The sequence below is a fragment of the Ixodes scapularis genome, unplaced genomic scaffold (genome assembly GCF_016920785.2).
Source record: "Ixodes scapularis isolate PalLabHiFi unplaced genomic scaffold, ASM1692078v2 PGA_scaffold3__209_contigs__length_174095766, whole genome shotgun sequence".
Classification (NCBI taxonomy): domain Eukaryota; kingdom Metazoa; phylum Arthropoda; class Arachnida; order Ixodida; family Ixodidae; genus Ixodes; species Ixodes scapularis.
Window position 1 is genome coordinate 6,086,421 of NW_024609868.1, and position 14,103 is coordinate 6,100,523.

At 44.8% G+C, this 14,103-nt stretch overlaps 1 protein-coding gene and 1 non-coding gene across 2 annotated transcripts; both read right to left on the reverse strand.

The window, feature by feature from the left end:
• Positions 1-291: 291 nt before the first annotated feature.
• On the reverse strand, positions 292-9,177 carry LOC8029721 (dehydrogenase/reductase SDR family member 12-like). The gene is given in 11 exon segments (XM_029982537.4): positions 292-823; positions 1,277-1,345; positions 1,348-1,373; positions 1,375-1,414; positions 2,697-2,895; positions 4,245-4,306; positions 4,648-4,729; positions 5,222-5,320; positions 6,206-6,288; positions 7,033-7,166; positions 8,951-9,177. Coding segments are annotated over 11 exon segments (969 nt in total). The 5' UTR covers positions 9,010-9,177; the 3' UTR covers positions 292-707.
• Positions 9,178-9,738: 561 nt separating this feature from the next.
• Trnan-guu lies at positions 9,739-9,812 on the reverse strand. The gene has a single exon. It is a non-coding gene; the product is annotated as a tRNA-Asn (tRNA).
• Positions 9,813-14,103: the final 4,291 nt, after the last annotated feature.

A 14,103-nucleotide genomic window follows, 5' to 3' on the forward strand; every position in this document is an offset into this window, starting at 1 on the left:
GTACCCAGAAAAAAATTTCGGGGGGGGGGTTTTCGAGGACAACGGCGGCCATTTTGTCTTATTTTCGCCTATGAATCATGTGCATCGGTGGCATATAATGGAGAGTTATAGCAAACCGAAGAACCGGTCCCGGTTTGGTACCCGGTAGCCGACCGGTGCCACTGCGCGTGCGCAGAGGTGGAGATTACAATCGGCTGGCTGCAAGTGCACCGACCAGGGCCATACCCAGAAAAAAATTTCGGGGGGGGTCAGAACCCCCTAACCCCCCCCCCCTGGTTACGGCCCTGGTTGGGAGCCCTACTTCTAGACACATGGATACCCTGGAAGATCCGCTTATGCCAAATGTGACTGCCCAGCCTGGCAGTGCTTGCAATTAAATCTCCCATGTTGAGTTGTTTACTTCAAACTTGAAAATTAAAAGGCACAATTTCGAGTCACTCAATAATGCAACATGTTTCCACATACAACCTAGACTTCGGTTTAAAAACAAAAGTATAGAAGCAAATATCAAAACCATGCAACCTTTACACCTCGTGGCACCAAGAATAAAAACCTAACTACGCACACTTGACCAGCTTGTATTTGTGACCCAATTAAAAACTACTAAAAGAGCCTCCTGTGGCACCGATTCAAGTCCTAAACTGGACATGAGTAGTAGTGAGGTAGTAGTCCCATGCACACGCAATGAAAGCCTCCCTTTGTGGAGACTACGAAAGTTCAAGCTTCTTCACAAAGTCCTCCAGGTTCTGCATGAAGAACTTCTCGTCATCCAGACTCGTCTTTGTCTTGCCGAACGGAAGGTGGGGGCACGTTGTCCTTCTGTCTGTCATTCATGCAAAGCAGGGAAATACTAGTCGGCACAAAACAGTTCACCAGGCTGCCTTCAAATCCACGAGCTAAAGGTTTAGAAGATATTGTAATCATATTACCAGATGAATTAAATTTGTTTAGAATACATCAAGCAGTCTTATTAGGGAGAGAAGAGCATGTTGTTTATTAACTCCCCTGCTAAATTTGGTGAAGAAATTGATGTCGCATGACACTGACGTCACAGTGGCAAATTTTGTCATGCGTGAAGTCGCAGTATCCTGTCGCATCATTACCTGCTATTTTTAGCGAGGAAATGAACTTGTTTTTCTAGTCGTGTTGACTGACACCCCGACATCACATGACGTCAAATTTCCCACTAAACATGGCAAAGAAACTAATGGCCCGACGGAAAATTTTCTGGGATTCCGGGGTTTTGTTGAAATGCAATTCACACTTTCATACACACCTTGGAAGAACATGCCGCTGGAGTGTTTGAGAGCTGCACGCGAGATGGCCAGCCAGAGGATTGTGTCGGCAGCTTCCTCCACGGTCCGGCAAGGAACGGGGACCTTGCGCAACAGCTTGGGAACGGCCTCCTTCACTCCTGGTGTTTCAGCAGAGAAAGGGAGACCTTACTACGAGCAATTCGAAAAGCCCCGTTGACAACACGGGTAAAGTATTTAACTGCCCAGTAAGGAGACGCCACAGCGAAATGGTATAGGAGAAAGGCTTCCCACGAGCATGAAGAACACACTTGTACGTAGAAACTTCAACCTGCAGTTTTCTCCGTGACCTCGATCCTTCCTCATGGCTGCATGTGAGCAAGCCCAGCCAAAGAGCTCCCCGCTGAGTCTCCTTGAACATTGCCCTTGTACTTACAGTAGGTAGACTTATCTGCTCTCCTCTTGACAAATGCAAAAAGGGACCGATTCCAGCCCTACTTGAGAAACTTTTGTAGGCTGCTTTGGAGGGACCATTAAACAATTTTTTCCACTTTTGCTAACAAGAAAACACCTCACATCTATAATACATAGAACAGGAATCCGTTTGTGTGTATACGTGCTGGTTTCTGCAAGAAGTACTTTTACGAGGAGGCTTGCATTCCTCTCCCGTAAACACCCCATTTCTCTACCAACCAAACGATCCCACTCTTAGGGAAACAATAAAAATTGGCTGCAGAAACCCCTATTGTTGGTTGTCTATGAATCGCAATGGCATTTGTCATGAAACTCGCGATGCAGCTCACTGTGAATAGGACGCAAATTTTGAGTCAACTATTTTGTGAATGGTTTACAATGAATCATTTTCTTCGGCGCAACTGCAGCGCGCCACTTCGAAATTGAGCGATTGCTTCGTATTGTGTGATCTTCTCTCTGTGTAATCATTTCTTGTTCAGGCTGCTTCTGCACCATCATTGCAGCTTTGTGTGCGTGTCTTGTCCCCGGCCCACCAGTTTGTTCTATGCTTCCATTAAAACCGGAGATGTAGTCAGAAATGTGGAAACCACCCTTTCTGTGGAGATTAGCTCTTCAACCAACACCTCCCACACTCCCATTTTACGTTACAACGGACTGCAGAGGACACTATGACCCATCGTGTTCCGACTGAATGAACAAGAGTCCCAGGCAGACGCCAAGTCAGCACTTGCTCCCAATCTGCGCCCCGTGCTCGTCTCCGGCACGCAACATAAAGAACCCAGTCCCACAGCCTTGCCATCCAGGTGTAGCCCAAAGCTGTGCTTTTCTGGCAAAGAGAGGGGAAGAGGAAAAGGACTTTGGGAAAGGGGTTTCTGGCAGGTAGAAAACAATGTTGCAGGTCGGCCTTTGGGGACGACTAAATGCTTCACTTTTCGCGCCAGACACGAGAGCCGCAAGGACTCCGGCCACCTTGCGACTCGAGCCAGCCCGGGTGCATGGCCGAGAAGTGGATGCCGGGGTTTGCCTCGGCGTAGTGCTCCACCATGACTGCCTGATGGCGTTTGGTCTGCATGAAGGCCGCCAAGCCATCGTAGGGGAACATGCACTCAAACTGCAGGTCCACCGGGTCCAGCCGCTGCATCAGCAGGCTCCCACAGGTCACCAGGACCTGCAGAGGAGGTGACACCCACGCTCAGAACTGGTTTGAATGCAGAATGCAATGTAGGGTTGGTTCCATGTTTTCAAGGCTAGAGCTAGTGTGTTTTTTTTTTTTTGTCTTTAAGGGTCAGACAAAAGAAATCATGTTGAAGAAAGCAGAACACAGGCGTGGGGTTCCCCAAACTCGACAATACTTGGCTGCCCGAATATTTGGAAGAAATCCTGCTGATGATAAGAGAAGGAAGCAAAACAAGGGCTGGGGTTACCAAAGAATTCTCGCTGACATTTCACCAGTTTGAGTTGAGCTAGTTGGTACATGGTCAAAGATGGTGGTGAAACAGCTTGAACATTAAACAATTACACAAAGACAGGACAAAACACACACAAAGCTGCAATGATGGTGCAGAAGCAGCTTGAAGAGTAAACGATTACACAGAGACAGAAGATTAAACAATACGAAGCAATCACTCAATTTCACAGAGGCACGCTGCAGTCACGCCGACGTCAATGATGTCTGCAATTCAACGATTTCGCCTGCACTTCGATAAACACCCTGTATACAGACTGAGCAGAAATGTATTCTAGCCATTCTGACTTTATATGCTACATATAAAGTCAGAATGCAAAGTAATTTTTGTTCTACAGAGTTATGTCAAATAATGGTACTTTCACCAAAAGTTGAAGCGGTACCAACCACTGCATGGTTAGTGACCGATTATAACTGGAAAGCATGCTGAAAATTAGCTTCAAAGGCGAGATTGTGAGATAATAAGATAAAATATATAACAGATGGGTACTAAATATGACTGATCTCTCTTAATCAGATGGTAGTTTGTGCCCCCTAGCCTGTGTTCTGAATTCCGTCAGTTAGCTTCTACTTTATATATGCGCAGAAAATAAAGTTAAAACATAACAAAAGTTTCTTGTGCACCATCTTGATGACACAGACAAATATAATGTGGAGAAGTCTTTTCTACGCAAATCGGACGATGTATTCAACCCCATTAAAATTTCTGATTTAGCTTATGAGCAAGTATGAAAGATTTAGATTTGTTCTTGTGGCTACTACTTGTTGAAGTTAGGGGTACGGCTATTACATAAGCGAGGCTATTAAATGTGTACTTCAGTACGCTACTCTGTTAGTCCATGGTCCTCTGAAGGTTGAATGAAAGTGCAACAGTTTATCACAATGTCCTCCCACTAGAAGAGTGCCAATAAAAGAACCAAATAGTTCTTAAAAGGCAGCCTCCACTGTGCAAGTGGAAAACGTGCCACCTTGGTCCACCTGGCACTACTTAACCTAGAAATGGCACGGCACTATTCAATCCTATGTGCTTTTTGTATGATGTGATTACTTACTACTCGTGGTTCGCAGGACTGGTTGAGCACAGGAAGGAGGGATTTGATCAAAATGTGGACACCTGTGAAAGTAAAGTAGGGCACATGTACAAATACCAAGATTTTGTTATGAACAACCATGGGCGCACCAACCGGGGGGGCAAGGGGGGCACTTGCCCCCCCAGCTCTCTGAGTGGGGGAGCAAGGCATGTGTTTTGCACCCCTGAAATAGCCGTCACTGGGCAGGACAAACACTGCCCGGCGGTTACCAAGGGCACCGGCCCCCAGCCCCGAGGGGGGGGGGGGGTCTGGTTTGCCCCCCCCCCCCCCCCCCCCCCACTCAAAAACAAGTTGGTACGCCATTGTGAACAACTTATGCCACAAAAAAAAGTGTGGATAGAAGTGTGGACAGAAAAAGGAGTACCTAATGTGTTTGTAGCAAACATTTTTTCCAGGCCACTTTCTCCAATTTCTCTGTCGTGAGTGATTGTAGAGGCACAGTTGATCTAAAATTAATTAAAAAGAAAAAGAAACCAGTAAGCAAATATACTAAGACGCAGTAATGTGTGAAAAGACAGCATGTGGAAAGAACCAGGACAAAAGTCTGCAGATATGTAGTGCAGCGTAAATTACTCATATTTCATGGCGACTATTTTGACAAACTGCAAATAAAGAACCACTCCAAAAAGTTTACTGCATGAATATATTACCCACAGATAGCACCCAATTAGAAACTTACTCCTGATTGTAAGATTTTGCTACCACAAAATATTCAAAAACCAGCATTCTGTTTTTTTTTTTGTTTTTTTTTTCAAAACACTGCTTTTCTTTTTAGACAAAAACATTATATACATCTTTATTAGTTATAGCTTGTTAAATTTTTTCAACTGAATTCTTCATAAAATATAGGGCTTGTCAAATTACTGGTTGAAGCCACAGAAATACTAACCAATAGATGCAACAAGTGATTTGACAGAATGAAAAAGGAAGGTGCTCACCAGAACATGCAGAATGCCATGGCTTTCTACAAAAGACTTGGCAAAGTGGAAAACTTGCTGAGGCTCTGACAAGTCCAAAACATGTACAACCACAGCTTCCTAGGGAAAGCAAAGAATAGAAAACTATGCACATGCATACCTAAAGCTCAGAATTAAATACACAAACAGTTATTATTTCATCCAAAAAATGGCAAAGTGTACTTCTATTTCTTAAACAATGGACAGGAAGTCACTATCAATTGGGAGGGGGGGGGTATTTTGTGTTTAATTATACAGATATGCCAGGATATGGTCATGTGAGGTGCTTACATGCAAAGTCCTGCAAATCAAAACAAGGTTTATGTTTCACAAAGGTCTATGTTTCATACATACTCTAAAACTTTATCACTGCATTAGTAATACCAGTTAGAACCATATACTTCCAGCATGAGCTAGTGTTCACAAGATACACAACTTGACCTGGAAAACTGAGGGAGACAAATCGAAGATGTACGGCTTGCAGATTGATACAACGACCTGGACTTCCATACATTTTTTAATACTAAGAAAATGAAAGGCATCAATTTCGTCAGTATTAGGCTTTCAAAAGCTCATAAGATTTTGTGCATGGAATGTTTACTTGGTCCAAAGAAAAAAAATAAAATGTACCATTGTTTTCCTAAAAGAAAAAGAAACACCTGTTGCTTTCCGCATTTTCACCCCATTTGAAAAAAAAAAAAAAAAAGAAATTGGATGAGCATCGTACCGGCGTGCGGTCGTGTATCACTACTACATGGTGAACGTTAAAGACCCCAGGCTAGCAGTTGTACCGCACGGGTTAAATTGCTCATCTACAGCTGAGACAGCAGACGCCCGCTGAGGCAGACTAACTTCCGGCTGTATAAACGTACACAAAACAATTTGCTTTTTGTTTTTTGAAGAAAAACCATCAGCTAGGAACACCAAACTGCAGCTACCTATCTTTGCAGAAGCCAAGGCACATACCTCATTTTCAGTTATGTCAAGAATAGTCTTCTTCAGGGCATCTGCCTTGTCCTTGTTCTTGCAAACCAGGTGTACGGTACCCCCTGTGCAAGTCATGGCAGTTAGGTTTAGACGACTACTACAACCATATAAACAAGCACTCTCCAGCGCAAACTATGGTGTGTACACTTGACGAAGGAGAGTGTGCTCAAAACGTTACGATAACAGACGAAAAGCAACAAAAGGGATGAAGACACGCCTTGGCATGTCTTCATCGTAGAAGAATCTGTAGTTGGGCAAGTTGGTACATCTTAGATTCGAAAAGCGCCAGAAAACAAGGACAACAGAAGGAATAGACGGAACGATGCGCTTCGTTTCATCTATTCCTTCTGTTGTCCTTGTTTTCTGGCGCTTTTCGAATCTAAAATGTCTTCATCCTTTGTGTTGCCTTCCGTCTACAATAATATGTGTAAGAAAATTAAAGATGTGCACGAAGCGTGTGGCCCAAGTTGATAATAAGCAATAAAGTTACACATTAAGTACAAAACGAGCATGTTGGTAACGGTAATTAGACATGAGGAAGATACATGAAAAGGGGGGACGGACAACGAAGACTTCGTTGTCCGTCCCCCCTTTCTATGTATCCTCCTCATGTCTAATTAAAGTTACACATGCCTTGGATGTTATTGCATGCTATACTGAGGACTGAGAACATGCTAAGTCAGAATGCACTAATTTGGACTGCACTAAGATGCATTGCCCCTACTTAGAATGACATGACGGAATTCGTCTCAGACACAAGTTCGGTCTGGGCCTTTCATACTTTAAGAGGTTATAGGTTACTTCACCTTTCTGGGCCAGCTGAATGGCCACCACCTTCCCCAGGGTGCCTGTGGCACCGGTCACCATGAAAACCTTTCCAGAACAGTCAACATCCAGGTCGGGGAGGTTGAAAGAGCGGCATGCCGTCCGAAACCCACTTCTGGAAAGTTAACCAACATTGGTATGCATAGCACAAATTCACCTCCCTTTGCATTGCATTTAAATGGACATCCTCCATAGTATGTATGTATGTAGGTATGTGTGTATGTATGCATATATATACATATAGTACATTGCAGGGTATGTACAATCAGCAAGAAATGAAACCCGGACGCCGGAACGCGTGGCCGCTGATACAGGCCGCTCCACCTGGAGGGCCCCTGAGAACTAATGGAAATGCACCGGGGTTCGAGAGCGCGGGGCCTACTAAGATGAGCTCGACCATCGCGCGGCGCGTCTGGGAGTTCCGCGCTTCGCCGGTGGCGTGCTGTAAGCGCCGTCACATTCGATACAAAAAGCACTGTCACTCGCTTTGTGTATCCGATTCCCAGCGATATCTCTTCAGCGCTGTCATTCATTATCACTTTGTGTATCGCAAGGGCGAAATTAAAGTTAAAACATTTCGTGCACAGAAGACCCGTAGTGCTCGATGACGTGTCACCGGAAACAACGTGCCACGCGCAGTTTCTGAGAAATAGTGAAACGTCATAAACGCTAAATAAAATGTGTTTACTCGCACACCCATATTCTTTATGAAAAAAAAAATGCAGCAGCAGACCGACGCGGATGCCTCGGTTTTATGAGCAACGCGCATTTTTTTGTGCGAGGTTATCAGTCGATTCTTAAAAAAATCGAGAAATTGCTCGCTGAGGTTCTCTTCGGTAACCACAAATATGCCAGGCGTATCAATTCCGGAGTGGAATAAATTCATTACCCTGTCTGAACAGGGCCTATCGCAAACAGCTATACCCAGGTTAAGCGGCCGCCCTGTGTCGACCGGGCGACAGTGCAGCGACAGAAGAGCACCCCGAGTGACAGCGGTTACAGCGCGCCACCGGTGAAACGCGAAAGTCCCAGACGCCCAGTGCGAGGGTTGAGGATATCTTAGTAGGACCTGCACCCTCGCACCCAGGTGCATTTTCATTAGTTCTCAGGGGCCCTCCAGGTGGAGCAGCCTGTATCGATGGCCACGCGTTCCAGCGTTCAGGTTTCATTCCGTGCTGATTGTACACCTTTGACAGCAAAGCTATATATATATCTTTGCTGCCAAGGTGTGCATACCCTGCAATGGAATCATTTCCTGAACGACGACCTTCCCATTGTTGAGTGTGTTTTGACATGCTTGTTTAAAAGCGGGTGGCTGGTGAAAGTGTGCAAAAACTCACAATAAACATTTCTCTTTCTCTTTTGTGTGTGTGTGTGTGTGTGTGTGTGTGTGTGTGTGTGTGTGTGTGTGTGTGTGTGTGTGTGTGTGTGTGTGTGTGTGTGTGTGTGTGTGTGTGTGTGTGTGTGTGTGTGTGTGTGTGTGTGTGTGTGTGTGTGTTTGAGAGAGAGAGAGAGAGATATTTGCGCTTGTTAACTTTTCGAAGTGCGCGACTTTAGTAAACTACCTTGTAGCGAACGGAGGTCTTTTAATAGGACGTTTCTTTCGTTCAGCGACGTCTTAGCAAGTACACCGGTTTTCGTTCTAGCCTGGCGAGAACGAACACGGCAGGCTACCGCCCACAGCCAACACGGTCGTGACAGCTCCTACGAAAGCAGACCACATGGAAGCAAGTGCACAAACCTCGAGTTCCGAGTTACGTAGGGGTAGGTTCTAGTCACAAGACGTCACTTTGTGCACTTCAATCGACACCTTTGGTGCTCATACAAGACCTTATTAGATAAGAGTACGGAAACTGCGTAGCATGCAAGCAGACCGAAAACAAGACATGTCCGTCTCACCTGCTGTACTCTTTCATGCCCTTTGCGAACCAGAAGACGTTACGGTAGAAAGACGTCATTGTTGGCTGTATTCTTATAAGAGATGTTATGCCATGAGCACTACCATGTCAGTGACCTTTACTACGCCGCCAGGATAATACCGATAAACTTTTTTTCTGTTTACAAGAGCGACAACAGTCAACGTTGACGACAGTCAACTACAGCAGACTACGGCCCTACGGCCCATAGTTGCCCGGGAAGAAAGCGCAAGGGCGCAAGTTCTGTTTAGTCGCCAAACGTAGGCCTGAAATTGTGCGATTTTCATCCCACAATTTCAAGATTGTAAGTTCTCGAACGGTCCAACTTGTTTGCATTGCCGATTATAGCGAAATTGAGCAACTACTATGAATAAATGAGTTTTAAAATTGACTGAAGCCTCTGTAATGGGCGGTAGCTTGCGTCACCTAACCACTAACCACAATCCTTGCGAATGTTTGCGAATTGCGAACCTTGCGAACGCCCCTGCTCCTCACACACATAAATAATCATACTGAGCAGTACAATTGTTAAATGTCTCGTGATTAACATGCGATTGAATTAAGATCATCTGTCTCTGTGGTAATCACGAGAAACATGTGGTGGCAGCATCGCAAATTTGTTAATTTTGCGCCTCTCCTCTCACTCCCAATTTTGTGGACGCCACGCGCGATTCAGAACTTCTCCAATCCTACGCTTCTAACGACGCACAAAAAATAGTACACAAAATATTACAACAAAGCCTAAAAAAAAAAAAAAAAAAACTACGCCTGCGCCCCCGGGAGGGCTCGAACCTCCAACCTTTCGGTTAACAGCCGAACGCGCTAACCAATTGCGCCACGGAGGCGAGACGGCAGCGGGGGCCAAAGAGACCTATAAAAGTACATGCATATGTCGCTTAGTATGTTTAGCTAGATGCGCCTACTTCTTTATTGGATTTTCTGTTTCAACCGCGCTTCAAAAAATATTTGCATGATTCTTTTTTTTTTTTTTCAAACAACTGAAATCATTTATAGTTATCTCTTTTATGCAGAATACCTCAAGCTACCTCGTTGACCTCAATGCCGAAGTTAGTTCGGTTTCGGTTTTAATGCCCGTCGTCCTCCACCCCCCAATATCCAACCAAAAACGCCTACAAACACTTGCAGCCGCTCAGTTTCGCGAATAACTTGGATAGAACCGCAGAGAGAAAGGGCAGCAAATAAATAAGCTTTCTCAGACGATTAAATGCGACAGGGAAATTGCAAATTCTATCTGTAAAGGCAACTTTTACCAAATATTTTTTTTTTTTTTTTTTTGCATGAACGAAATCTACTTTGGGGACTGTACTGGCCGCACTTACAGGAAATATTCAATTTAGCGTTTATCATGAGCGATTGCTGATTGCTGTCTGTTCTAAATCGAAGGAAAAACATTGTCGGTGTTTAAGACGAAATGGCTTCGTATAATGAAACCATCCTCATTAGTGGGGTTTTAGCTCTAGTCGAGACAAACACACAGCGACGAACGACAACATGACAAATATGTCAAGACGTTGTTTGCATTGCGAAAGTTTAACTTTCTACTAGTTGTTCGCGCGTCATTATGGTGGCAATCGTAATTATTCGTACCTTTATAATTGCAATGGCAAATGCCCCCCTACAGCTCCCACCACTGATCGCAACGACAAGTCATCAGTGGTGGGAGCTGTACAGGGGCATTTGCCATTGCATTGTCATGGTTGTGGGTGCGAACCTATCTTCAGTAAGACTGGTGTCATTGGCAATGGGGGGGACAGAGTGAATAGAGAAATTTTAGAGGCGCATGCAATTATCAAAGCGGGGGTGAAGAGCGTAAGCCAAACGTCACTGGGCCTGAGTAGCAAAGGTATTGTTTTTTTGGTCACGTGGTGAATGAATCATGTGACGTGGGTGGAGTTGCTGTTTTCTTTGTTTTGTTTTCATGCGAATAAATTTCAGTTGAGAGTCAGTGCTTGTCCTGTTTGCACTTCCTTTAGTCTCCATTTACTGTGCGCTGTTTGCCTTTTTCATACATAGTTTGAAATTTTAGTGGGCAATTATCGCTCAAACTTGTATATATATATATATATATATATATATATATATATATATATATATATATATATATATATATATATATATATATATATATATTGCTTTTTTTTTTTTTTAGAATAGTTACTTGGGCTGCATTCTGGTGATTTATTTAGGCAGTGTCGCAGTTTATATCTTTCCTGTTGTTACATATAGTCTGATCATTTTTATTTGTTCTTTTCAGTCGTTTTCATGTTTTTTTGTTGTTTTTTTCTCGCAACATGTATCTGCTTAGCACATGCTTTGCATAAGCCTTGTTTTTGTTTTTTGTTGTTTCTTCTCAGCCTATTTCACAGCATGTACACTAATGCTTCGATCCCCCCTTTGAGCGGTCCGCAAAAATCGGTTTCTCAACGTATCGCGCTAAGATTTACTACAGAGGTGCGGCCAGGTGGTGCACGTGTGGAGCTCAAACAGGAACGAATAAACTTACCTCGTACAAGGGGCAAAAAAGAAAAAAAAAAAGAGCCTATTTCGGTCCATCCATCGCGCCATATCCCGAGAGACGCAGACGGTGCTCGTTGGCTGACTTAGAGACGCTGCCGACAGATGGCGTATGAATCGAAGGCGCGCGGGGCGCGCCGAATCGGGCGCTGTCGCAGACGCTGTCGGCAGCGTCTCCGACAGCGACTTGGAGACGCTGTCGGCAGCGTCTCAATGTCAACGTACGTACACTGCGTCGCCCGGGAAAAGGCGCCATAGATTTTCCGAAACAGGCTCTATTTTTTGCCCCCTTTTTTGTACGATGTGTGTTCATCCGTTGATATTTTAACTTTATGCGTGCACCACCTAGCCGCACCTCTGTAGTAAATCCCAGCGCGATACGTTGATAAACCAATTTTTGCGGACTGTCCAAAGTGGGATCAAAACGTTAATGTACAAAATGTAAAAAAAAAAAAAAAAAAAAAAAAAAAAATTACAAGTTTTTTTGTTTTGTTTTTATCACAAAAATAAACTACGCATTGCCGAACGCTCATTCTCCGCCCAAAGGTAGCGCTAGAGGTCACAACCAGATGCCAAAGTTTCAGCCCGATCCGACACCTTAACCAAAGTTAAAAGTGATTTTCTGAAAATTGCAATGGGAAAATGGTGGCCTACGGAGTTTTCGAATACATGGGGCTCTATGGGCACCAGAAACCGAAAACGGGGAAAAATGGGCTCCATTTTCTCTCATGTAAAGCATCTCTGTGCCCTTCAGGGACATTCATTGTCTCTTGGGTCTATCGGGCACTTCCATCATAGCACCGACTCGGCGGACACCGCGTATAATATATCTACGTTTATTCCTTCCTCGTGGTGTCGAGCGGTGACCATCGGCGCTCTCCTCCCAGCCGATTTCCACAGAGCTCATTTTCTCCCCATCAACACCGAATTTACTTATATATGTTTTTCCGATGGAATCCCGAGCACGACAGGATGCCAACATCGACGGGATCACATGTTCCATATTTGTGAGCATGTCACGAATGAGACCGCGACGGGCATGAACTGTGTGCGGTTCCGGTTGATGCCAGTATAGAACTCGCAAATCTTCCGTAACGTCCCAATTTCCTTTCCACAATCTTTTTGCAATAAATCTGCCCGATTAATATCAAACACCTTGTATACTGCATATACGTGTGCTTCAATGCACAAAAATCAGCGTTTCAAGGTATTTTTGAATTATGACACAAACCGTGCTGCACGACATCATGTTTTACAACGGCCATCACAAAGTCGATGATCTGAGAGCGGTAGTCCCGGCATTGGGATGTCATCGACTTTATTCGTAGTTCCTCCGAGTTATCATTTCCCTCAACGCTTGAATAAAATGGAGTGGCAAGCACCGATTAAACCAATTGAAATAAACTATCCCCGCGAGCTCGCCTGGTCTGGAGCATCCGCGGCAAGCAAATTACATAGATTGCGCACGAATACGAAGTAGGGATTGAGGAACAGCTAACGTGTAAAACACGTGCATTTCAGCATAGCGAATTCTATAGTCCGTTGCAAACTAAGAACGAAGGGCGGGGGCAAGACAGGCCGGGGAGGGGGAAGCAGACGGAACGCTGGAGAAGAGTGGGGGAAACCTCCTTCTCTTTTTAACGTTCCGTCTGCTTCCGCCTCCCCGACCCGTCTTACCCTCGCCCTTCGTTCTTAGGTTGGCGTTCGACAGTGAGGCGCGCTCAGCAGCCTGCGGCGCCTCTTCGCGTGCGAAGCTGTGGCGCCGGAAGCGCACACGGACGGAACTTTTGATATTTCAGCCGATAAGTTGAGGGTGACGTTGCATGAGTGCTTGGGAAGATTTAAGAAGGGCATTTAGCTGCTCTCCGCTTCTTATATATTGAGTTTGAGTCGCTATTAGGGGTAATTTCTTTAGTTGCGGTCGAAAAAGGGCTTTGAGCATTTTTCCGAAAAGCAAGATGGCCGCCACCATAATTGCTCTCAGTGGGAAATTTGTTTCGCTCGTCGCGGTAAACGTAGGACTGCTGGGACGATGATATTTGGAGGCCAGTGAGATGTTCACTAAGTTTGTGCACTAAGTGGGCCAAGTTTTATCAAGACAGCAGGTGTGAAAGTTATGGTTCGAACGAATAAAGGAATAAAGCTGTCAGGAATATCCAATATTGGAGCAAAAATGTTGTGTTATAACCGGGCTGTGCGAAGTGCAGATTTGGACACACGGGTTCTTGGACATAACCGTAACTTGACACCACACACTTATAATACCAAAATTTGGTGCCCTAGGGAAACCAGGTGGAAATTTGGTTTGGGCGGCGTAACTGAATGGGAAACGGTTTTGACCGTGAAAGGGCTGCCACGCGTCGGGGGAGATGGAGACTTTACAGGTAAAAAGGGACTAGTGCACTGTACTTCCAATTGAACCTGCTTTACGGAAGGTGGCTTCAAAGCCGAGAAAACCAAGTTGCCGGCCAACACACGGTTTGACCGTCAAAGGCTTTTGCGGTCAGCTGTTGTGTAGTAATCTGGTTGTGCGAGGTGCTGATTTTCGGCACACAGGTACTTTGACAACCGTAACTTGACAAAACACTTGTTATACCTAGA